Raw genomic sequence first — 26,667 nt, forward strand, 5'->3', positions numbered from 1 at the left:
CTTATGCTTACGATAATGGAATTAGTTTGCTAACAGCAACAGGGATGAGTCAGTGAGTCAGTTGGGCTTGTGAATCATGATTCACGAGTCAGTAAAGTGATTCTCGAGTATTGAACGATTCGTTCACGAATCGAACATCACTACCAACGACCGGATGTGGTGTGTGGTAGTAACAGGTAAATGAACTTTTTTTTAAATTATTTGAATATATATGAGTGCTTGTGTATAAACACACAAACAATACACACATGCTTTCAATTGTGTAATTTAAGTGATCTAGTAGCTCTGCTTTGGAGGTTCAGTTAACGCTAGAAATGTGTTTTGGAGTTTGTACGTGCTTTGTCTCTAGGGGCCACCGTATATATTTATATATAAACATATAAATAAAACCACGTTTTTTTACATTAGTAATTCATTTTGTGCATAATTTTATATTATTGTTAATAATAAATTAATTAAAGCAACAAAACAACCTGAAGATCCGGTTGGGAGCTGAAAGAGCCGGTTCTCTAAAAAGAGCCGGAAATCCCATCACTATTGGGTGAATGAGGCATGATGTATAAAGTGCTTTGAATGCTCAAGCAGAGTAGAAGGGTGCTACATAAACACTTCATTTTCTTTGTACCATCTCTGTGTATGTGTGTAGGTTTGAGACATTGGTGCTGTCAGTGACACTTCTGAAAGAAAGAAAAGTACAATAAATAATCACCGAGGTGGTGAAATAAGACAGGATCATAATCACGTTCTTGAATGACTTAAATCGAAAAAGGGCTAAAAAGTGGCCTGATTCATGACTCATATCGGTCACATATTTGTCAGTAGTTTGTACTGTGAGCAGCAGTGTAACCCTGAGCTGAGCATCAAAGACAGGCGGTGCAGGCTTAGTCAAATATGATGGGCGAATTTTTAATTACGTTTTCTCCATTGTTTTCCTTGGTCTGACTGTGGAGTTTTGTTTTGAAATTCATGACAGGAAGTACTTCTATTTACTAAAGCTAAACAGAAAAACAGAGTAGCCCCCACTTCTCGCGTGATTCTGGCTTCACAGCAGGAGCTCAAACAACTTTGCAAGATTTGAGAAGCGTCCCACAGAGCAACAGTACAGCCTGCGCTCCGGATCACCGTCTGTCATTCAGCAGGTGAGTAACACTTCCGTCTGTCTGCAGGAGCAAATGTGCGGATACTCGAACTCTGTTCATTTATCTGCAGGTTAGAAGTAAAACTCAAAGGCAAAAGTTATTTGCTACTAAAACTCCTCTGTTAGAGGATGGAGACCAGTAACAACAACAACAACAACAATAAATAACAACAATACATTTATAGCAGTTTGGATAAAGCCACACATTAAAGATAAATGTTCCCGCATGCAGACACACAGTCCTGAACACTGACTGAGGAAAGGACGGTCCTCTGACAACAACAACCTGACGTGATGCGTGATGTTGCGTGCTCGCCGTGTGGAAACTACAGTATGGAGAAGATGGGTGACAACATGCACATGGAATAGAATAGAATAGAATAGAATAGAATAGACCTTTGTTGTCAATGAACATGTGCCAACGAAATTGTAGAAATGCTTCACCAACGTGTTCTTACCCTGTTGATCTTTGCAGGTTACTTGGATAAGAAAAAACAATATTGATCATTTTTAGAATAAAGATTTCGAGATTTTTAAGGAGTGGCAGATGTTTTTAAAACGATTGCATAATTGGCACTTAAGCTGTGAGCGCAGTGCCAAAACTCTCTGTCCTCAATCACTCTGTGCGCAGGGTGAGGAAGTGAGGTGTGAAGAGCGCACACAGCAAGCCACGTCTGGCTGAAGAATCTGTAACGAATACAAGTGAAATGTCCTATGAATGAATCCGTGTTAGTGCGTTCGATTAATCTCCATGTGATAATGTGCTACTAAGTAACTGGAACGTCTCGTCATCTGATGGCAAATGATGTTAGGTCTGCTTTCACACACATTGCAGTTTGTAATAATAAACAGTGGTCAGAGATTTCCTTCAAAACCACATTGATTTCCCTTCAGGCTCCTTTGAACTGCCTCACTGTTTTAAGAGGCAAACGTGCGTGAAGCCTGAGCTTACACTGATTTTGGATGGGACGAGACTCTCCCTGCTCAGGGCTGCAGTTTTTTGAGCCACTAGTTTTTGCTGCTCTTGGCAGAATGCGAGTTATTGCTGCAAACTGACTGCATCATAATATATAAATTATAGCACAGTAGATCCTGCCCTTTAGCCTATAAAATCAAATGCATGTTATTTTAAGATAAGATACCTTTATTAATCCCACGGGTGGGAATTTTTGTTAATATTTAAATATTATATGTAAATGTCCTGATTACTTATTTAACTGCTTTGATCTAGTGGAATGTCTTCCTTCCTCCTTGTTTAGGATTTCTGTGACGCAGTAAAATTCCCTCCATCCATCACTTACCCCACGAGACCTGAGGTAAAAATTAATTTATGATAATCACACAATTCTCACTAATTGAACTGAATGCAAATATGCATTTATAATGAACATTTACATGATCTGCACAACTTTGCTTATTATGTTGTTGTTTTCATGAATGACCGGAGGGTCTGTCCCAGTGAATCATGGGACAGCATTTTCTCCTCTCTATTAAGAAAAGATGGCCCAGTGTATGCTGCTCCAACAGAGCTGATATAGGAAGCACCAAAGCTCCTTTCCTCAGTATTTGGGGAATTGGAGCATCTCTTATTATGGCGACTACACTACCTCTGGTCATCACTCTCATTTAGGAACATTTCTAATCAAAGTGGATCATTGGGACTCGTGGCGTTACTGTCACGGCTGGCGGGGTGAGCCGTGTGGTGTAGGAGGAAAAGGACCCAAAATGCAGGCAGTTGACTGGTGATGAGAGTGATGTTTTATTTACAGAAGTGGAGCGACTTGAACAGGCAGTGAGAAAAGACGAATGACTGAAAACCTAGACTGGGAAAACTAAATGACAAACCTGAGCATGAACCGGGGAGCGGGTAATGCAGAGAGCCGTTGTTACACCGAGAAACACAGACGATCCGACGATGAACAGAAGCCAACACACACTATAAATACACACTAGGTAATGAGGAGATGACATGCAGGAGTGGACACAGCTGACACTAATGGACATGATGAGAAGCAGACATACAAAGTAAAACCGGAAACACACAGACTGTTTTACAACAAAACGCAGGGACCTGAACGGAGCACAGAGGGGAGACACAGGTAGGGATAATAGACACGACAACCAACCCAAAGAATTAATACCAAACACAAGATGAACCCAAAAAGAAACACAAAACGCTGGGTCAACGACCCAGGATCATGACAGTTACACTCCTTCCTGCATATACACTTCCACATCCACATTACATGTGAATTATAATCAAAATAACAGGTGGAAGATTAAGAACAAATGAACATACAAAAATGAGTTTTAAACAGTTCTGTTAAACAAACCACTGATTCATTCGGCCGAATCGACTGATTTTTGAAATAAGCTGCAGTTATAAGCTGCCAGTGTTTAGAGTTAATCAAGACCAGGACAAATTAAAGTTTAGTGGAACTAAGAGATCCAAATGACTGGAAACCATTAAATGTTTCATTTTTGCAACGTTTCAGATTAAATACATACAATTGGGAAAAGCTTTGATATGTGAGATTCAAATGCTTGTCAAAAGTAATACCAAGGTTTTTATCAGATGATTTGATATTGCTGATGGAGGGCTGATGTAAGGGCTCTCCTCAGAGAAGCTGCCAGACCCAAACAGTGTCAGTTTGAGACATCCAGTTAGTTAATGGCAGTGAAAGATTGCCTGAGGTAGCTGTTGAGGTTGTTTGTCTTACAGCTGTGCATCATCTGCAATGACAGAAGATGCTTTTGAAGCTGTTTAGTAGGATAGGATATGTAATGAAAATAGAATTGGTCCAAGGATGGAGCCCTGAGGGACTTCATTTAAATTTATACGTACATTTCAGAATTCGTATTATTACAAATATGAGAGCTGTGTCACAGATACCAACACAGTTCATCAATCAGAATGGCATGATCAATGGTGTCACCTGCTGCAGGTCAAGTGGGAATGAAATCAAATATTTCCCAAGTGCATAAGAATGTCATTAGTAATTGTTAGTAATGCTGTTTTCAGTTTTGTCAATAATCAAAAGTGATTTCATACTTTCTACCTTCAGTGTTAGGCAGAGGCGGAGCCAGACATTTGAAACACCCGGGGCTTAGCCCTAAAGGGTAGTATGCAATTTTTTTTTTTTTTTTTTTGGGGGGGGGGGTACAAATGACTGAAAGATTAATTGGCTCTGTTTTGAGTTTTGTTCAAAACAGAATGGCTTCATATAGGAAAAATATATATCACATATGCAGGACACCTTAAACTAGTTTTTTAATTAAGCAGCGAGGCAGAACAAAGTCGGGCTGTATCAAGACACGAGGACTAAACCCCAATTCAACCAGACCCAGAACTGATCCAGAATTAAAACAGGACTACAACAGTTCAAAATCAGGACTACTGAGGACTTAACCAAGACAGAACCAGAATCAGAACTAGATGATAGCACTAAAAATCATCATAGACCTGCACTACACTTATTTTTTTTAATTGTACCAAAGTCCACTATTTAGATTGAGAAAAGTTTATATAATTATTTATCCTCGTTGTGCAAACAAGCCTGCAAAACTTAGTAAATGTAGAATTTGAAAAATAACAAACCTAAAAAGAAACACGAGATACATGAGGACCTGTGATACGGTGATACTTCTGGTAAACAACCATTTGACTAACATGTGTGTCTCACCTGCTCTTGTTCATCTGTTCTGTCCTCATTCTCCATCTCCCTCTCTGCTCCTCTCTCTCTCTTTGTGCTGACAATCATCAAATATACAGTTGAAACCAGATATTTACTCTTCAGATAAAAACACTTTTTTAATTGTAACATCAAATCAGACTAAATGTTTATTTTTTTTAGATTGATAAATATAAAAACATATTTGTTAACTTTCTATCTGTATTTCTTAATTGCAATTGTATTCAAACTTGAGCCACACTTATGGAGCTCCACAGTTCTGTTCCTGGTGTTTTGTTGACATCTCTTGATGTTCCCATGTCACAGAAACAGGCTCTGTGTTTTGCCTTATATGCATCCACAGCTGTGCCACCAGTTTACTCACATGGACTCTACTAACCTACTAACCTACCTGTTTAAGATTAGGCTGTGGCTGCTTTAAGTGTGAGGACACCATTTCCACCATGGTTTCTAAGCACTGATCCAGACAGTTCAAGTTTCCCGTGTTTCTAAAATTAAGGAACTAAGCGTGTAAATGTAAAAAAGTAATAAAAATATAATGTAAAGCAGTAAAAGGAGTTAGTAGCTTTTTCTCAGCTTTCTTGCCAGCCCGTTCTCACTCCCGAGGCGTAACATGCCGACGTTTTGTCACATCCCGCGGCGTTCCTGAGGAACGTGAAAGGAGACCTTCGGTCCTTCTTATGGTACACAGAGGGTTATGAAATCCAGTGCAATGACGCTCCCGCGTGTTTAGGGCCCTGTATTCCAGCCCTAAACATGACCTTATCCCCGACCTTAACCAGGACTTTAATGATGTTAAATAGTGTGTTTGTAAGCGATTTGAAGAAAAAGAGCGAACATGTGTAGATTGAGTCCAGACTGTTCTCATATTTCCTCATTTTTCCGAGGTCGTCATTTAGGAACGTGGTGGGTAGGTGAAAACGTAATATGTTGACGATGTGTCACCTAGCGTAAAATGTTCCGCTTTGGGAGTGAGAACGTGTTGCTAATGCTGCCTGTAACAGTCTTCATTGTCAACCTTTCACTCGACCGTGTGCTGGAATCATAACCAGTTTGTATTATTCATGATTAAAAGCACTAGAAGAAGACACGAGTACAGTCCGTGGTTAATGACTTCACCACGGTTTGTGAAATGCTTGTGAAAATGTTACTGTAGCGTCAAAGCTATGGTCAACTATGGTCAGTTAAATTATATTCATCGGTAACTGACAGCGACTGACGGACGCTTCAGAGTCATTGATGGGAAACTCCAGAATACTACTGGCTGTAATACAGGTACCTGTCAGTGTATCTTTACACTACAATTACATGTGGTTTGATTTTTCTTCCAGTGTTTCTGTTCTGACAGCATGAAGTCCACGTGGCCACTGTCCTCTCTGTTGCTGCTGCTCTTAGAGGTGAACAGTGCTTCTCTGCAGGAGACCAACAGGCCTAATTTTGTCCTGATAATGGTGGATGACCTGGGAATTGGAGACCTCGGCTGTTATGGCAATAACTCACTGAGGTAAGAACATGTTGCTTCTCACTGACGCTGGTGAAGCTTAAGTGTAATTTGGCTACTGGTTCTTAGAGACGTGATTGGCAGAAATGGGGGGAAGCTGCTACTCCCAGAACTCTTTCATTTGACCTCCTGTTATTGTAGGCCGTTTTGTTCCCATACTGGAGTGAATATCTTTGATTGTGGCTCTGTTGATTGTTCACTGTTCAACTGTTCACAGTTGTCTGGGGGGGGGGTTAGACTACTGAATCTGTAGATAAACAGGACAGCAGGCTGCAGAGAGGGTAGAAGAGCACAACATGGTAAATGGCCTGTATTTATATAGCGCTTTTCTAGTCCCTAAGGACCCCAAAGCGCTTTACATATCCAGTCATCCACCCATTCACGCACACATTCACACACTGGTGATGGCAGCTACATTGTAGCCACAGCCACCCTGGGGCGCACCGACAGAGGCGAGGCTGCCGGACACTGGCGCCACCGGGCCCTCTGACCACCACCAGTAGGCAACGGGTGAAGTGTCTTGCCCAAGGACACAACGACCGAGACTGTCCAAGCCGGGGCTCGAACCGGCAACCTTCCGATTACAAGGCGAACGCCCAACTCTTGAGCCACGATCGCCCATGTTCCTCTGATATTTTGGATATACACTACAGGAAGCCCAGTAGAGGAGAGAGGACTCATAAAAGACTGGCAAATATAACCAGAAACAAACTAATTCAAAGAATATTCACAAACACTGGACCCACAGACCCAGGACCATGACAGGAGATATTATCATTTGGGATTACTTCACTGTATTGGATGCTGGGCAAACAACATAAATTCAGCATTTATTGCTTTATTTAATGCTACATTTAGCATTTATTATACTAAAGTGACGCTACCCAAGAATATCCGCTAATATGAAGCCTATGTGAGCTAAGTACAAAAATCAAGGGAACTTTTTTAAAAGATATTTTCAGATCAATCTCAAACTACCTCTGTCTCAATGTACTGCTCTAAAATTCTCCTTTGACTTAATTGGGGCCGACTAATTGAGAATAAAGATTTCTTTGTCTGTTCATTTGTTTCTTGTCCTGTTTCCTGTTGTGGCCTCTGTGTGAAGAGCCTTTCGTCGAGCTTGGTTTTACTCAAGGTCTCTTCCTGTCGAGTGCTGCCCATTGGGGAGTTTTGGCTTGTAGGGGCAATATTATTATAGATGACTGCTGTTGAGCAGTTATTATTGCATCCAAGTGCAATAATAAAAATACATACATGCCATTTTATATTTGTTGAATGAGATTTTATTCCTGTGCTCTTGTTTCCATGCAGTAAGTTTTATTTGTCGAGGTTCTCTTTCTGATATTTCTTTCTCTGTCTCGCTACAGTAAAGGTGAGTGGAATTTTAATAGAGCTTTAATTCTGCAAAGACGTCGGTGCTTTCAAATATTTACGTTCATCTCCAGTGTTTGAGTAGATTCAGAATGATCACAGCGGCGTGTCCCGGTTAGTTTTGTTTACTGATTTTTATCTAAGTCATAGTTTTTCTTTGATAAGACCTTTTTTATGAAACAGGGACACTGATTTTGTAAAATAACAGTAAAGTGGTGATTTGTGATTGATTGGAAAATTTGGGCATTAAGAACTGAGCAAGAGATTCTTGGGCAACAGCTGGAGATAAGTTGCTTTAACTTTATTTCAGGCATTGACAAGTCTGACATATTTTGCTTTGATGAGAAACCTGTTCTGTAATTGCTGATGATGTGATTTGCAGGACCCCCAATATTGACCAGCTGGCAAAGGAAGGGGTGAAGCTGACCCACCACATTGCTGCAGCCAGCCTCTGCACTCCCAGCAGGGCAGCGTTTCTCACCGGACGATACCCAGTGCGATCAGGCCAGTTAAAAGCTGCAGACAGAAACAAGCTTCCCCGACAGGAGCAGTGCTCAATGTTGGCCTGGTGGAGAAGTTTCCAGAATACAGGAGCGTTAAACACCTTTAACAGAGGCCATTCATTTAGTGAATTATTTAAGATCGCTTTGAGCCCAATTACAATAAAACTGTCTATAAAACTCTTTATGCACATTGTTGTGAATTGAGTCATTTTTTTTATGCATGCTGAAGTCACACGTTTGTTTTTGTTTTTCTTTCTTTCCAGGTATCGCTGGTTATATCAGACCAGGTGTCTTTTTATTTAATGCAGCATCTGGAGGTCTCCCCAGCCAGGAGATTACGTTTGCCAAGGTTGTCAAACAACAAGGCTACGAGACTGCTCTCATAGGTATGATGCATGAATCTTATGTGTCTTATTAGCAAAAACAACAAAAAGCTTGTCAGACCCTTACACATCTGTTAGGAATGAATATGAATATGTGGAAACGCTGAAAAAGCATTATGTCACCAAGAAACATGTTTAGAAGCTGACATTATAAGTGCTGTACTTTGGTGTGATTTGTCTGATGTAGCGTCTAAGCTGGTGACTCTGTGAACTTACCAGTGCAGCTGTTTTAGACACGGCGTGAAAGAAATGAGCAATGTATACCGTGGATAGGCATTTCATTGGCAGACTCCCAGTGTCATTGGGAGTCTAACCATTGGTACACTGGTCACACTGCAGTGCAGTCCTGCTTACCTTCGACTTAGTGATTTGGAACAAGGTTTCTAACATCTGCAGTTTAGATTGTGTTGCTGATATGACTTAATGATGACAATTATGTTGCTGTGTTTGTAGACAGGTCTTAGTACAGAGACTTGATTTTTCCATCCTTCCCTGTGAATCAGATTTTTGTGTATTATTAGTTTAAATTCTGTTTGCGTGTATAGAGCTTGAGATCGTGACAGCACAGTGCATTTACAGGTACAAGCCAGTGCATTTTTTATTCCCTCTGGTGTAAAGTCTCTGCCAAATCAAACATGTCAATCATTAAGAGTAAGATTTCCACACTGTGGGGGGCCCAGGTTAATGATAACTGCCTTTGGTGCTGTTGGCCAACAGTGTGCTGATGGAAGGAGACCAAGTGGAAGAGAAGCAAAGCCAGGAGCACGGCAGCTTGATTCACACTTTCTACATGGAATATAATAATAATAATGGATTGGATTTTGTCAGTTTTGGCCGGCGGTCATAGGTTCTGTCCAATAATATGACGCGAGACTGGAGTAAAAGACATCCATGGTTTGGCACTTTATTAAAGAAGGAGCATGATAACAGCACAAACACTAACTACAACTAAACAAAATGGCTTCCTTTTATACTCTACCTTTTCAGGTGAGCATCTGGAATAGCCCAAGTATGGGGGTTAACTAATCAAAATGAACACATAACCCTCCACACAAACAAACATACAATAACATTAAAGCACATCACAAACATATACATATTTCCAACACATACTATAAACAAACCAATAACATAAGCTTCACCCATTTCTATCTAAATTAAAACCCTCTTTATCCATACTCCCTAACCTGGCACACTGGTCTGCTCCAAGAGCTCTTAAACAGGTGATTGAGCTGCTTTCACTCTTTTGCTCCACATCCTGCAAGAAGCAACTAGGACAGGTGAGTACCTTTACAAGTTCTCATTTCACATATGTTTAGGTTATTGATAAATGATTAACTGCAAACAGCTCTAACTTTGGCTCTTCTCCGACACAGGTAGGATGGCCAGTCCCACTGTCTCTTTTCTGTTACAAGCTGTCAATTTAATTGTATATCAAATAACCTAATAAAAGACTCCAAAAGATCTAATGTGTTTTCTTTATTACCCTATTTTAAATTCCCAATCCAACAATTTATTATTAACAATACCAACCAGGTAATGGAACCCCTGGTCTCCATTACATTTCCTCCCCCCTTCTCCTTAGACTACTGTACTTCAATCTTCATACATACGTGAAAGACAGTCTGCAACACAGTTAGATTTGCCTGGACGATACCGCACTGTGAAATCATAGGGTTGCAATGACAAATACCATCTCGCAACACACATGTTGGTCTCCTTCATCTTGTGCAGCCACTGAAGGGCACGGTGGTCTGTCTCCAGGGTGAAATGTCTGCCTAGAAGATAGTACCTCAGTGACTCCACTGCCCACTTCATAGCAAGACACTCCTTTTCCACGGTGGAGTATCTAGACTCTCTGTCCTGAAGCTTTCTGCTGAGGAGAACAACTGGGCGCCTCACTCCCTCCACCTCCTGCAGCAGCACGGCTCCTAAGCCTACTCCAGAAGCATCTGTCTGCAGTGTGAAAGGCTGAGTGAAATCCGGGCTGTGTAGAACAGAATCACCTGTGATGGCTGACTTAAGGTCAATGAAAGCACTGTCACAGTCTTTTGTCCACTTGACCTTATTCGGCGCCGACGCTTTTGTCAAATCCGTGAGAGGTGCTGCCCTCTCTGCAAAGTGGGGGATGAATTTACTGTACCAGCCCACTAAGCCTATAAATGCCCGCACCTTCTTCTTGGTTGTAGGAACTGGATATGCATGGATTGCCTCCATTTTCCCCACCTGAGGCTTCACCTGTCCATGTCCAACCACATATCCAAGGTACTCCACCTGCCTCTGTGCGATCTTACACTTGTGAGGATTGATAGTAAGACCAGCAGATTTGATTAGCTTTAAAACGCGTCGCAGGTGAGCCACATGCTGCTCCCAGGTCTGACTAAATATCACAACATCATCTAAGTATGCTGCAGCAAAGTCTGACACATCCCTCAAGACCTGGTCCATCAGCCGCTGAAACGTTGCTGGTGCCCCTTGGAGACCAAACGGCATCACCCTGAACTGAAACAGCCCAAACGGGGTTTTGAAGGCCGTCAGTTCCTTTGCCTCTGGAGCTAGGGCCACCTGCCAGTAGCCCTTGCTTAGGTCAAGAGTGGTAATGAACTTACTTCTCCCCACCCTTTCCAAGAGCTCATCAATACGAGGCATTGGATAGGGGTCAAACTTTGAGACAGAGTTGAGATATCTCAAGTCAATGCAAAACCTCAATGTTCCATCCTTTTTCGGGACCAGAACAATTGGGCTGCACCATTCACTCGCTGATGTTTCAATTATCCCAAGTGACAACATTAGGTCAATTTCTTTCTTCAGCTGTGAAACCAGGCGTTCAGGAATCCTATAGAATTTTCTACGGGGTGGAGCATTATCCCTCAAGTGGACTTTGTGTTGTACCAGTTTTGTAAAACCAGGTTTTTCCTGGAACAAATGTGGATCCAGAAGAGCCCTTAAATCTCCCTGCTGGGAGGGCTTAAGATGGGCCAGTGACACTAAACTTGGCCCTGATTTGCCTGTGGGAAAAAACTGTTCTCCCTCCTCTTCGTCCTTGACTACCCGAACAAGACAATGCTGTTTTACCTGCTGCGTGGACTGCATTGGCAATTGCTGCTGCTGCGTGATGGGTTGCTGCTGCTGCTGCGTGAATTCTTTTACTTGAACTTGCATTTGCTGAAACTGGTGTTGCATACTTTTCCATCTTTGTTCTTGTCGGGCTGATTCTCTGTCCATTCTCTGGTCTCTTGTTGCTTGAGACTGCATCAATGATTTCACCAGAGCTGTCAGTTCATCCAGTCTATCGCCAGGTTTAGCTCCTGCTTTAGCCACTGGATCAGCTGTAGCACCTTCACCATCCTCTGCCCCTTCATTACTGTCATTCTTCTTTCCACTTCTCGTCATCATATTTACCTCATTCATTAGAGGCAGCACTCCTGACACCACTTGTCAGTTTTGGCCGGCGGTCATAGGTTCTGTCCAATAATATGACGCGAGACTGGAGTAAAAGACATCCATGGTTTGGCACTTTATTAAAGAAGGAGCATGATAACAGCACAAACACTAACTACAACTAAACAAAATGGCTTCCTTTTATACTCTACCTTTTCAGGTGAGCATCTGGAATAGCCCAAGTATGGGGGTTAACTAATCAAAATGAACACATAACCCTCCACACAAACAAACATACAATAACATTAAAGCACATCACAAACATATACATATTTCCAACACATACTATAAACAAACCAATAACATAAGCTTCACCCATTTCTATCTAAATTAAAACCCTCTTTATCCATACTCCCTAACCTGGCACACTGGTCTGCTCCAAGAGCTCTTAAACAGGTGATTGAGCTGCTTTCACTCTTTTGCTCCACATCCTGCAAGAAGCAACTAGGACAGGTGAGTACCTTTACAAGTTCTCATTTCACATATGTTTAGGTTATTGATAAATGATTAACTGCAAACAGCTCTAACTTTGGCTCTTCTCCGACACAGGTAGGATGGCCAGTCCCACTGTCTCTTTTCTGTTACAAGCTGTCAATTTAATTGTATATCAAATAACCTAATAAAAGACTCCAAAAGATCTAATGTGTTTTCTTTATTACCCTATTTTAAATTCCCAATCCAACAATTTATTATTAACAATACCAACCAGGTAATGGAACCCCTGGTCTCCATTACAGATTTATATAGTGCTTTTCAAGGCACCCAAAGCACTTTACAATGCCACTATTCATTCACTCTCACATTCACACACTGGTGGAGGCAGCTACAGTTGTAGCCACAGCTGCCCTGGGGCAGACTGACAGAGGCGAGGCTGCCATATTGCGCCATCGGCCCCTCTGGCCAACACCAGTAGGCAGTAGGTGAAGCGTGTTGCCCAAGGACACAACGACCAGGACAGAGAGGCTGGGGATCGAACCGGCGACCTTCCGGTTAAGGATGCGCTTCCCAACCCCCTGAGCCACGGTGAAAGAAATAGTGTCGTGGTAATCTTTACTTTTATGTGAATAGTGTTTTGCAGGTGAAGAGAGGGTCAGACAAGATCATGAGTCTGAAGCTAGAAATCAAAAGGATGACGTTGAATGTTGCCAGCATGGTAACTGAAGCAGAATTTAATGGACATGTGTGGCGTCTTCTTTTTGAGGTCTTTACTGGCCTATAAAGCTCTGAATGGTTTAGGACCAAAATACATCAATGACCTCCTGACCCAGTATGAACCATCCAGATCCCTCAGGTCATCTGGATCCGGTCTTTTATCAGTTCCCAGAGTCAGAACCAGACACGGAGAAGCTGCATTCAGCTTTTATGCTCCTTATATCTGGAACAAACTCCCAGAAAGCCTCAGATCAGCTGAAACACTCAGTTTATTTAAATCCAGGTTGAAGACTCACCTGTTCTCAGCTGCATTTGAATAAAGCACCAAATCCACACTTTAAGCTTAAATTTCAAAACTTACATTTAACTACTGATTTTATCTACTGTTCTGATTTTATCTGTTTTGATTTTATATACTGTTGTTTGTTTGTTTGTTAATTAGTTAGTTAGTTTATTTGCTTGTTTTATTCAATTTTAAATCATGCTTTTTATTTGTTCTTGTTTCTAATGTCTCTGTAAAGCACTTTGAATCACCTTGTTGTTGAATTGTGCTATACAAATAAACTTGCCTTGCCTTGCCTTGCCTTTACCTTACAATATAAAGCACCTTGAAGCAACTGTTGTGATTTTGTGCTATATAAATAAAAGTGAATTGAATTGAAGGAGAGAAATGGACCGATGGTGTGGATTAGAGCAGGGTGATATGGCCAAAAATATTTATCACGATATATATTTGAAAATTTGCGATAACGATATAACCGACGATATAATTGATGCGAGACAAAATACAACTCCACAACATTACTAGCGCAAAAAGACAACCTTCCATTTATTTTCACTTAAACAAGAAGCTGGTTTTTATGTACATTAAAGCTTTATAAAAATGTAACAGTGCAAATGCAAATTCCTTGCTGAAGGTTTAACCAAAAGGCATTTCCAGTAGAAATGGGCTGACATATCCTGAGCATAACCATGTATAATATCCACTGAAGTTAAAAAGAGGTGCTTTGCAACATTAAACTGCAGTGTGCAGTACGCATTTGTCGGACCATAAGGTGCACGGGATTATAAGGCACATTAAGCGAAACAAAGCAGTCAGATAAATCAAACTTTATTAAACTCATTCTTCTTGTTTCCTCCACTTCTGTACCATTGATTCATTAATGTTGAATTCTCTGGCAGCGGCTCTATTCCCATGTTGCTGCAGTATATTAATGACTAACCTCGTATTGTGGATGGATTATCTCAGTTGTTCTCCTGACTGAAGTTTGGTCCGTTTACAGCATCCTGCCATGCGATTGCATTTGTTTCTAACCATGAGGAACCTTCACGTTAACTTTTATAAGTGGAAAAGTGTTAGTGTTCGTCCTCCAGCTTCACTGTTTATGTTATGCTAACATAGCTGTGTTGCTAGCGATCACGTAGCACATCATTGTATACCAGGTAGCCCAACTTCAGTAACCCTACAAACGTCACTGCTGTTTAGTTTCCTGTCTTCATTTATGTTGGAAGTGATAGCAGAGCTGTACGTTTGAATTTTTTCAGAAATCTCTCAGTCAGAACATGCTATATCATGCTTAGGTAACTAGCGAAACTAGCGAGCTAACTTCCGCTAGCTTCCTGCTAACTTCTAACTCCGTTAAATGTAATAAATTCTGTTTTCATGGATGCCTGGGAGTTAAACTTCATAGTTACACCTGGTAAAGCAGCAACGCTGATCGTTTTATTAAAGATGAAAGAATTTAGACAGTTTTTAACTCTAAGTGATGCTGCAGTGTTCGTTTGACCTGAAGTATACGGAGTTTAGGACCCAGATTACTCCCAGATTTAAGAGCATCTTAGTCCGACAAATACGACAATAACGACGGCCGCTTGCATGTTCTGCAAAAAAATGTGCTTTGTTGTGTATCTGACGGACAAACACCAAACCAGTTCCACATCACGGAAGTTGCACCATTTTTACAAACCAATTCTGGTTCATCTGTTTCACTCAACAATCGGCCATGTGCGTATGAAAACAAAGGCACTGCGCATGCACGTTTTACTCATATTCTATCGCGATATTTCATTTTCCTATCGTTGCCTAACATTATACCGGTATTACCGTGAACGGTATAATATGGCCCAGCCCTAGTGTGGATTTTGCAAATAGGATGGAATGGCTGAATGCGGAAGTGCAGAGGTTAAGAAAGGAGGAAGTGAGGGCAGCTATGAAGGTGTATGAAGAGTGAAAAGGTGGTTGGTTGGAGATGTGTAGGAGACAGGGCAGTGGACCTTTGACTGTTTAACAGTCACAGAGAGTGAGAAGATGCCTGAGAAATGGAGAGTTTTGCAGAACAAGGGTTGTGTGCACAGATGTAGTAACTACAGAGCTTTAATGCTGATGAGCCATACCATGAAGTTGTCACGGTCTGGCTGGGGCAGACCGTATGTGTTGCAGAGGAGGACTCAAACGCAGACCAAAACGTGGTGTGGATTAACAAAACAAGCCGTTTATTGAGGCTAGCAACGAGGGTACAAAATAATAGGGCATCGGTGAAAACTAAACAATAACCTAAACTGGGTGAACTAATAACAAAACATGAAAAACCTTAACCATAGTGAAGTGACATGGGTACCTGGAGATGAGACATGGATGAGCAGTACAACAGACGAATACAACGGACGACCTGACAAAGAATGACTGAGAACACACAGACTAAATGGACACAGGAGGATAATGAGGGAAGTGGCAACACATGGGAACCCAGCTGACACATGAACATAATTACGTCACAGGGGGAGAGTAACTGAACATGATGAACACAGACACACCAGACCTCTTCACAATAAAACAGGAAACACAGTGAGATATAGACATGACAACCTGAACTGACAACATAAGCCACAGACATGAAATACATGAAAAGCAGGGGAGACTTAACATAGTGGGAACACGAGGGGTAAAATTAACTGGAAACAACTAGGCATGATAACGATGAACTTAGGAAACCTGAAGGCTACATAAACTAAACACAAAACGCTGGGTCAGCAGACCCAGGATCATGACAGAAGTACACTATGGGAAAGACTGGTTGAAGCCAGGTTAAGGAGAGAGGTGGTGAATGCCCCAGATCCCCTAGGCTCTGTCTTGAGGTATCCTGAGGTAGATGCTGAACCCTGAGTTGACCCCAGTGCCTGTGAGTGTGTGAACACGCGGGTAAAAGTGCTTAGGCACAGAAAAAGCTGGTGTATGAATGCAGACAGCAGGAAGGTGCTATGTAAGCGCCAGTCTATTAAGTACAGCTTTAAATGTTATGTCAGACAAGTTGAATAAAGAGGTCTTTGGCCGAGTGTCTCGTGTGCTCATCACAGACAGTTTTGAGCGTTATTAGCAGCTCACACTGATGTCAATATTTATACCCGTAACCGTAGTGAGATTTGTTTGTTATAGGAAGTGTACAGTTTACTCTTTTATTGTGGCTTCGAGCTTAATCGCGTTTCTACTTTCTGAGTTTTTGTTTCTTCTTCTTGTCTGCAGGAAAATGGCACCTGGGCCTGAACTGTGAGAGCCGTGACGATCACTGCCACCACCCTAACAACCACGGCTTCAATTATTTCTTCGGTATCCCTCTGACTAACCTGAAGGACTGCCAGCCTGGACATGGCACCATTTTCCACTTCCATAAAAATTTGCCATACAGAACAATGGGCATCGTTTTGCTCACTGCAGTTGTGCTGCACTACAGAGGGGTCATCGGCAGAAGGTCGATCCTGAGCTTGATGTTTCTGTTGCTTTTGGTCACTGGTTTGCCAGTAGCGTTCAGCATGGCTGTCCCATACTTAAACTGTGTTCTCCTGAGGGACCACAGCATTGTGGAGCAGCCATATAAGTCTGAAAACATGACACAGAGGATGGTCCACGAGGCAGTGGACTTCATAGAGCGGTACGTGAAGCTTTCCTGATTCACCTGGATCTGAAAACTCTTGTTGCAATGTTTCATATTCATTGTTTGTTTCTGCAGAACTTCAAACAGGCCTTTCCTGCTCCTTTTCTCTTTCCTCCAAGTCCACACAGCCATCTTTGCTTCAGCCGCTTTCAGAGGAACGAGCCGCCACGGTATCTACGGGGACGCTGTGCAGGAGGTGGACTGGAGTGTGGGTAGGTCATTCTGTCTGTTTAAAGGAAAAGCTGCTTTTCTATGTCTGTCAGTTCATTCAAATCCAGTAAAAAAAGCCCAGAAGCTTCCGACCTCTCCTCTTTGCCCAGTTCAGTCAAATGACACTAAGAAAGAAAGAGCCTTCAGGAATATTCGTTAAAGTGGGAACAGAAGATAAGTGTGTAGTCATAGCAATTACATCTTGTCACGATCTTATCATGTTAGGAGGGTAGGCTCTGTGAAACCCCCCCAGCTTCACATGCTGCTGCAGAGGAGAGAAGAACCAGTAAGTGAGGCGAGGTGGAAGATGTGAGGAGATCCACTTAAAACCTTGTGGATGGAGAACTGATCTCACTGTGCTTTGTAGTCAAAATAGGAAATATTGTTTATACATTTCTCGTCAAATCATCAGCTCAAATTATTTATCACAAATATATTAGAAAAGATTGAGCTGATTATTTTATAAAACCTGTTAAGACTGTAAATTAGTGCAGCTGTAAGCATTTCATAATATGTTATAACAGCTTTAAATGTACCCATATAGGTTTGCCCCTAATTCAAGTGTTTATCATGACCTGACCTTAGTATACTGCATGTCAGGGAGAAGCCCTAATCAGAGAAATCGCTATGAGTCTCACGTGGCGACAGTGGGAAGAAAAACACCTTTTTAAAAGAAAACCTCCAGCAGAGCCAGGCTCAGGAAGCTCAACCATCTGAGCCGACTAGATTGGGGTAAGGATTACTAATAATTAAATGCAATATTGGTGTATAGAGGAGTATAAATAGGAGTGAAGAACTGCATCATCATCAACAACTATTACAGGATAACTACTGTACTGACAGGGACTCAAAAGAGAGAGCAGATTTCTCCTGCTTCCCTTCCCTCCTCACATACAAGGTCTTAAATAATCAGGCCCCATCTTATCTTAATGACCTTGTAGTACCATATCACCCTATTAGAGCACTTCGCTCTCGCTCTGCAGGCCTACTTGTTGTTCCTAGAGTATTTAAAAGTAGAATGGGAGGCAGAGCCTTCAGTTTTCAGGCCCCTCTTCTGTGGAACCAGCTTCCAGTTTGGATTCAGGAGACAGACACTATCTCTACTTTCAAGATTAGGCTTCAAACTTTCCTTTTTGCTAAAGCATATAGTTAGGGCTGGACCAGGTGACCCTGAATCCTCCCTTAGTTATGCTGCAATAGGTGTAGGCTGCCGGGGATTCCCATGATGCACTGGGAGTTTCTTCTTCAGTCACTATGTGTTAATAGGTCTCTCTGTCATTACAATTATAAGTCATTACTTCTCCATCAGCACTCTCAAAGCCAACAGTTTTTCTCTATATTAGGATCTAAAAATAAAGCCCCTTGAAGTGACAGTTGTTTTGATTTGGCGATGTATAAATAAAGTTGAATTGAATTAAAGTGTCTCTTACACAGTATTCTTTGATGTTTTTGGCGACTGAAAAAACTTAATGTCCAGTAGTAATGATGGACATGATCAATACAATCGCTGTGTCAAGGCTGATGGGCACGCTGGACTCAGGAGATAAAAGTTCAGTGTGTTTGTTTACAGTGAAAGTATATTTGCATAAAGACATAATGCAAATAGTGGAATAGTGCTCCAGGGGGAAGAGAACCCACATAAAACCGTCCACCTCAGGGTTCGACCCACCACACACCAAGGAGGGGAATCCAGGGAAATGTACAGAAGAAACACTTAGTGTTCGAGGATGTCGGAGGCACCACAAACACAGAAGGTTTAACTCATTGTGTTGTTGAACGGTCCAGTGAAGAGTGGCCTTGATGAGATGAGGACACAAACACACGTGCACAGATAGAGGAGAGAGGCACAGAAAGAAAGCAGAGCAGCCAGCGAGCACTGATCCCTACTTTGACCAATCTAATATAGAAGATGTATTTTTCCTCCTTCTTTAAGCTGCTCCGTTTAGGGGTCACCACAGTTCATCTGCATCCATCCCGCTCTGTCCCTCTGCCTCTGTCACACCCACTGTCCTGCATGACATCATTGACGACAAACACGAACCTCCTCTGAGGTCTTCCTCTTTTCCTCCTGCCTGGCAGCTTTAACACGTGTTGTTTTACAGTTTCTCTTTCTCGTTCTGTTATTCATACTCAAACGGAAAAATGTTTCCAAATAATTACAGACTGGAGTTTGCACTGTGTGTATTCTCAGGTCAGCTCATGGAGACGCTGGACAGACTCAGCTTGAGAGGAAAAACTCTTGTTTACTTGACTTCAGATCATGGGGCGCATCTGGAGGAAATCTCTGCCAGAGGCGATGTCCACGGGGGATCGAACGGAATATATAAAGGTACACCGAGAAGAAAAACGGAAAACTGTTCTTGGTTGTAATGACCTTTCTGCCTGTATACATCAGCAGGATTTTAACCATTTAGTTAATAATTATAATACATTTTGTTTGTGGGTGCCTTTGAAAAAAGCAAAGGTCACGTTACAAAGCATAAAAACAAATAGCGAAAGGATAGAAAACAATTAGAGTCAGTGCTTGAAGAGAGTAAGCCAGTTTGGAATAAGGAAGATATTCCTGATATCAAGAGGAAGTTCATTCCAGAGCCGGGGAACAGATCAGCTCTGCTCTGTGGTGAGACGGCCAGAGGGAACAACAAGGTGAGCGATGAACAAAGACCTAAGAAAGGAGCACAGGTAGGGAGGGACCAGGTTGAAGCAATATTTAGCAAGTGACTGTATAATCTACGGGCAGCCAGTGAAGCTGTTGAAGAACAGGCTCTCTGGAGGGCATGTAAAGCTGGGCATGCGCCGTGCTGGATTTTCTTACAACCAAACGACCGATGATCGGGAGCTGGTCGTGAGGTGATTAATCAATCAATCAAAGCCGGTTACTGATCTAATGAGGGGGCAGCCACATTGTGAATGTGGAGTTTCTGGACTTGACAACCAGGGTGGTGCAGATGGCTAAATGTGTTGAAGAGTTAACTTTGCTGAGTGTGTTTATGTCATTTAACTGCTACAGTATTACGTTTTCTTCCCGGTGACAGCTAAAGAAGTAGATTATGTAAACAGAATATAATAGAGTAGCAATATGTCTGTGCAAGCTCCTTTGACAATAATAGAGTAGCATTTGTACGACATGTTTCGAGTCTTACTGAGCGCTAAAGGTGCTTTACAATATATTACAATACGTACCAGTTATAAGCATTTACATTTAAAAGACTGGCTGTGTTAGAAAATGACCTGCAAGCAAACAGAGAAACAAAGAAATATTTAAGTGGTTTAAATTGAGTTGCTTTTAGAGTCAGTGCACTGGAATAAACTGCAAGCACGCAGGACTCAGATCATTGCCTCTGAGCTTCGTTCGGTTTCCTTCAGGAAAATTCACAAGTAATTATGAGACAATGAAGCTCTGCTGTTGGATGTGCCGAAAGCTCCATATCTAAAAATGTTAGCAATATTATTCTTCATTTGATTCACATTCACTAGTTTGCAGTGAGCAGACCCGTGTCAGGGATTCTGTTGGGACTCAGCAGGTTTGATTCAAAGAGCAGCTTTTTATAAGGCAGCCACTCGCTGCCCTTTCATCTTTGCAGGAGGCGAGTCTTAGGAAGCCAGTTGTGCCTTTAGTTACTAACCCAGCACTGTTTTCACACTGCACATGCTAAGGCAATGCTTAATGTATAGTACTGCATTAAGCTATGCCAGCATAGCGCTCAACAGGAATGCAGTTACGCAGACCACTACAACTGTAATACATTCGATTGGTATGTGCTGTAAACACAATATATTGATTTCCACTGGGATTTCAACTTAATGAAGGAAAACGTAATAGCCTGGAGTGTAAGTCTAGCTCATGTTGGTAAAATAGGTGGTTCTGTGCCGTTATGCTCTCTTGTGTTTCAAATGTTGTTTAAGATTTATGAGCTCCAAGTTCAACGTGATCAGCTCATTTGTAATCGTGATGCAGAGCACCGCAGACACACCGGCAGAGCAAATGTAGACAATGACAGTACCACCTGTGCAGACGGCTCAGTGGGGATTTGGTGCAGTGCTATCATTTAGGCTTAATTGGTAGCCGGATGAGAATTATTTTCATGACTTCTTGTTCTTTTTTTTCTTTTACCGAGCAGCAGGGAAGTCCACGAATTGGGAGGGAGGAATCAGGGTCCCTGGAATTTTACGTTGGCCTGGGAAAATCCCTGGTGGCAGACAGATAGATGAGCCCACCAGCCACATGGACCTGTTTCCTACTGTGGTGCAGCTGAGTGGAGCTTCAGTCCCAGAGGACAGGTGAGGCTGCACAGCGGTGAGACTGTGCTCCTTCCTTATGTCAGCCTGAAATCTAGGTCACATTTAAAGAAAGGAGAGGCAGTGAGAGCGATTCACAGTGAGGGGAATCCTGGATGTGAGCAGAGGAAACATGTTTTCTAATGAAGAGTGGGGTGTTAAGGTAATCCAGAGGCTTTGATCAGTTGCACCCACCATTGTAATTCATGTTCACTTTCTTTCTGCAGGGAGATAGATGGTCATGACCTCATGGATTTGCTACAGGGGAGAGCTGGACGTTCCAAGCATGAATTTCTCTTTCACTACTGTAATGCCAACTTGAACGCTGTCAGATGGCATCCCCAAAACAGTAAGTGTGCAACAGAGAAAGATGAAGCCGTATTGATAACCTCTACCGTTTGTTGACAAGTGCAAACACACTTTGCACCAGGTCAGGCAGCATTTTTAACCTAACCTGCAGGGTCAGGTTCAGTCTGTCCAAGTGACACAGCATGTCGACCAGAGAGACCAGATCCATAATCCACTTGAGGTCCGAGAGCTCGAGATAGTCCTTCTCTACCATTAACAGTTTCATGGGCGACTGTGGCTCAGGGGGTTGAGAAGCGTATCTGTCGCCGGTTCGATCCCCGGGCTCTCTGTCCTGGTCGTTGTGTCCTTGGGCAAGACACTTTACCCTACCGCCTACTGGTGTTGGCCAGAGGGGCCGATGGCGCGATATGGCAGCCTCGCTTCTGTCACCAGGGCAGCTGTGGCTACAACTGTAGCTGCCTCCACCAGTGTGAGAATGTGAGAGTGACTGAATAGTGGTATTGTAAAGCGCTTTGGGTGCCTTGAAAAGCGCTATATAAATGCAATCCATTATTATTATTATTATTATGGCATCCAAAAGCTCAAAGAAGCGAGAGAGTGCCTGGGTTTATCACAGCCACCTCACAGTGCAGTGCAGCAGCAGGTCACCTGGAAGCCTCGGGTCCAGCTCAGCGATGAGATTCTTGAATTGCATGTGGTTAAGTGCATGTGTGTGGATGCAGTTGATGATTTCCATCACAGGCTTCATGACGTTGTCTAAATTCAGTGATTTAGACGCGAGTTGCTCCCTGTGGATGATGCAGTGGAACCAAACGTGAAGCATGGGGAGGGCACAGAAACAGAAACTCCAAGCTTTGTTTGCAATAATCAAGTATAAATCAAACACAAAACACAGGGTCACACCCATCATGACACTCGCACCTACTGGGAAACTTTGCGGTATTTCCATCTCACGCACATTTGCATTTGATGAAAATACAGTGTTAAACTCAAACGAAGCAAACACGCAGATTAAAAAAACCACAAACTTCAATATAAGAGCTGCATGAAACCAGGCAAAGAGCTGCATGCGGCTCAGGAGCTGCGGGTTGGCCACTTCTGAAATAGATTAATAAACTACTAAAATGTAACATACCAAACTAAAGGACAAAGATCACTTTGTACCAGACAGATACAAACTCTGCTATTTGAGGCCATATTTCTGGTGCTATTTGAAGTCAACATACAAAGATGAAAAGAGGCTGGCTTCCTCAAGAGAACAATCATCCAAAGCAGACTTAAATATTTGTAACAGTCCCCTGGCCTGAATATCAGAGAAGGTCTCAGGGGAGATCTGACACCGCAAGACAGTCTGAAAAGATCTCTCAGCTGAACTTTCACAGATTCCACAGTTACTTATGTAGTTTTTACAAGTTAATAAAATACAGAATGGAGTTCATTAACAGCAATGGTCTCATTTGAAAACCTGAGCATGCTGCTGCATTTCTATTTATGGTCACTTTTAAAGACAGCAGTTTGGCCAAAGTGCCCGACCACTGCTGATCTGTATCACACTGAAACATATACTATATTACTACACATTATAGAGTTTATGGATAATAAGTATACCATGGCTCCATACCCGTGTTTGGAGTTAAAATTTAAAAAGTGAAAGCATGAAACCAGCAGGTGATGTGAGCCGTCACATGGACCAAATGATACAAGTGCATGGATGAAAACAACTTCAGACGTTTCCTGCAGATTTCTCACACTCAGCTCAGGCTGAGGCCGTCCGAGCTTCTAGAAGGCTCTTTAAGCCTTCTGCAGGAAATGTTTGACCAGAGCTTTCAACAACTACAATCCCAGGTGTATTGTAGCAACTGCTCATTTAGCTGAACTAGATCCAGGGGCAGCACCGTGGTGCAGTTGTTAGCGATATGACAAAAATCTCATATCAGATAGAAGACATTTATCGTCCTGACAACGATATAAATCACAAAAATGTAACATTTCTGTAAATTCTGTGAATCTCTTGCGTTTAGTGTTTCCAGCTGCGCGTCATGTACCTGGAGTCGAGTGTTTTAACCGATGCATGAAACGATACATTTTTAGACATAAGTTGTAACGGCGCCGTTTTCTCTCAAACTTTGAGTCTAAGCTTTATTTTTTAGCACCTGACGGCTCTTTTTTTGCTTCTCATCCGTAAACTCTCTGCATGCTCTTTCACGTGATTCAGTTTATTTAGAAAAGTCTCAAAAGGATCTTGAGCTTTATTGTGAAAGGTTTATGTGGAAAACAAACAAGCGGACAGCGGAGCCACGATGAAAAACAATGAAAAATATTGCTGTAAACAGTTTATTTTGCGACACCACGAAACAAACGACAGCGTAAAATGAAACGATGGACGCTTTTATATCGTCATCGATATATATGGTTATATCGAACAGCTAGTTGTTAGCACTGTGTGCAGAGTGTGAGGTTAACTGATTATTCTAAATTGTGAATAGGTGTGATTGTGAGTGTGAACGGCTGTCTGCCTGTAAGTGTTAGCTCTGCGACCGAGTGGCGGCCTGTGCAGGGTGTAATTTTGTAATGTACCATATCAGGTCATGAAAAAAGGCAAATGGAAAATGTGTTTCTCTTTGATATTATTTGACAAAACATACATTACACACTTTACAAAAGGTTGATTCTGTTCATCAACCTTTTGATAACATGTGGCTGCTGCAGAGATCCAGTAGGCTGCTCATCTACAGTTAGGTCCATAACTTGTTGGACAAAGACATCATTTTTTTGTAGTTTTCAAACCATATGTGACTGAAGTATTTCAGCTTTCATTTAAGGGGTTTTACAAACATGCATTAACTGAATTACAGCCACTTTCATGCAGAGATCTAAAATGAATTAGGTAGTTCAATGACAAGCAGTTTCATGACCATGCGAGGTTATTCCCTCATCAAATGTATCAGATGTACAGTGCTGTGCATTTGCCACATCCTGTTTCAGATCATCAAACAAATTTTATATTAGACAAAGACAAAGTAAATACAAAATGCAGTTTCCAAATGATGATTTAGGAGAAAGAAACTAAACCTACGTGGCCATAGCTATTCAAGTAATCCCCCCCTCATGTCGAATCAGCAACTGACTGTGATGAATCCATTTTTATGGAAAGCGGAGTTTAACTGGATACTGTGTGACCTGATGAATCAAGGAGGATAAAAGATCTCAAAAAGTTACACATCATGACACAAAATACACTCTAGAACAGATAAGAACCAAAGTCATTAACATGTATGAGTCTGGAAAACATGACTTTGCAAAGCTATTTTTAACACTTTGGGACAGCAGCAGTAAGGCAGAGAGAATATTGAATTAACAGTTTATAGCTTCTTGCTGTAATTTTAAATAAGAGGCCCAAACACGATGAAGCTAATGTTAGCTTTATTAGGGCGAGCTGTGACGTGCACAGGGCTGTACTCTGCTCAGATTCAGACAAATGCTGCAGAAACCTGATCGAAATCTTGCAGAGCAGCTTTTCAGTTGATAACCAGAAGGATCCACAAACTGAAGGTGGATGCAGTAAATGCCTGACGGAGCGTCTCTCAGGAAGAAAAGCTGCATTTGTTGATGTCCATGGGTTTTAGACTCCAGCTGGTCATTTTCTACAACAGATTTTCATCCAAGCATTAAAATAAAATTGTTAGTTTGTTGAATTAATGCATCTGAAAATGTATAAATGTTGTGCTTCCTGTGGTTTGTAAAAGTCTTACATTTAAGGCTGAAAGTCTGCACTTCAGCACCCTGCTTCATGGAGGGAAAGTGGCACTGAGTGCTTTCATTTATCGTTCTCAGGTAGCTCGGTGTGGAAAGCTTTTTACTTCACTCCAAACTTCTACCCAGAAAACAAGACGGGGTGTTTCCATACACATATCTGCTTTTGCACGCCGGAGTACGTTACCTTCCACGATCCTCCTCTGCTCTTCGATCTCTCAAAGGACCCATCAGAGAGCACACCGCTGACCCCAGACACTGAGCCTGCCTTTCACTCTGTCCTGGCCACAATGAAGGAAGCTGTGAAGATGCATCGGCGCTCACTGAAGCCAGTGGAGAACCAGTTAAGTCACGCGAACCTGATGTGGAAGCCCTGGCTGCAGCCCTGCTGCTCCACAGTCATGCAGCTCTGTCAGTGCCAGCTGTACCAGTAAGCTTCTGTGGAGGCGGCACTGGAAGATCCTTGCTGCTGTTTAGAGTCACACTAATCTGAATATGGACACTTCATATGAACTTCTCAAATCCACGATTAAACCTTTGTTTTGTCCAGGCGCAGTCATCTGTTGCACTGATTTTATGTCACTCGATGTAGTAACACAAGCTTCATATTTAGAAATCTAGTCAGCACACAGGTGGCAATTATAAAATACAATAGACTGGATAACAACAAAGCTGAGCGACTAACACAGTAAAGTTGTCAGCTGTCAAATCAGAAAATATATTATGAGACTTAGACCTCAATACAAGTTCAGAGAATCGTCTTATACAAGTCTAAGAGATACAGTACGAGCTGCAAAGGGGGGGTCATGAATGATTAACAAATGTTGTGATACCCACGATCTGATACTGATTTTCTGGTTTTGTTGAGGCAGCTGAGGTAAAGAAAATCAGGCTTGGTTGAACTAGTTTCCAGAGAATATGGTGACCATCTGTGAGCTGAGCAACAGTTTGGACTGTAAACACAACGTCAGCTAGATTTCAAAAGTGTAGTGTGGTCTGACATGTTT

The 26,667-nt window shown here is 42.0% G+C and overlaps 1 protein-coding gene across 1 annotated transcript; it reads left to right on the forward strand.

The window, feature by feature from the left end:
• The first annotated feature begins 1,083 nt into the window (after positions 1-1,083).
• On the forward strand, positions 1,084-26,210 carry LOC146609002 (steryl-sulfatase-like). The gene is made up of 11 exons (XM_085347329.1): positions 1,084-1,139; positions 2,398-2,454; positions 6,162-6,334; positions 8,085-8,206; positions 8,469-8,591; positions 16,702-17,107; positions 17,186-17,322; positions 19,512-19,649; positions 21,442-21,601; positions 21,826-21,947; positions 25,742-26,210. Exons 3-11 carry the CDS (start codon positions 6,180-6,182, stop codon positions 26,092-26,094), a joined length of 1,716 nt encoding a protein of 571 aa, XP_085203455.1. The 5' UTR covers positions 1,084-1,139; positions 2,398-2,454; positions 6,162-6,179; the 3' UTR covers positions 26,095-26,210.
• Positions 26,211-26,667: the final 457 nt, after the last annotated feature.

Source organism: Diplotaxodon limnothrissa, linkage group LG23 (assembly GCF_057381915.1).
Source record: "Diplotaxodon limnothrissa isolate DT_005_m linkage group LG23, D_limnothrissa_male_GT1.1, whole genome shotgun sequence".
NCBI classification, from domain to species: Eukaryota; Metazoa; Chordata; class Actinopteri; order Cichliformes; family Cichlidae; genus Diplotaxodon; species Diplotaxodon limnothrissa.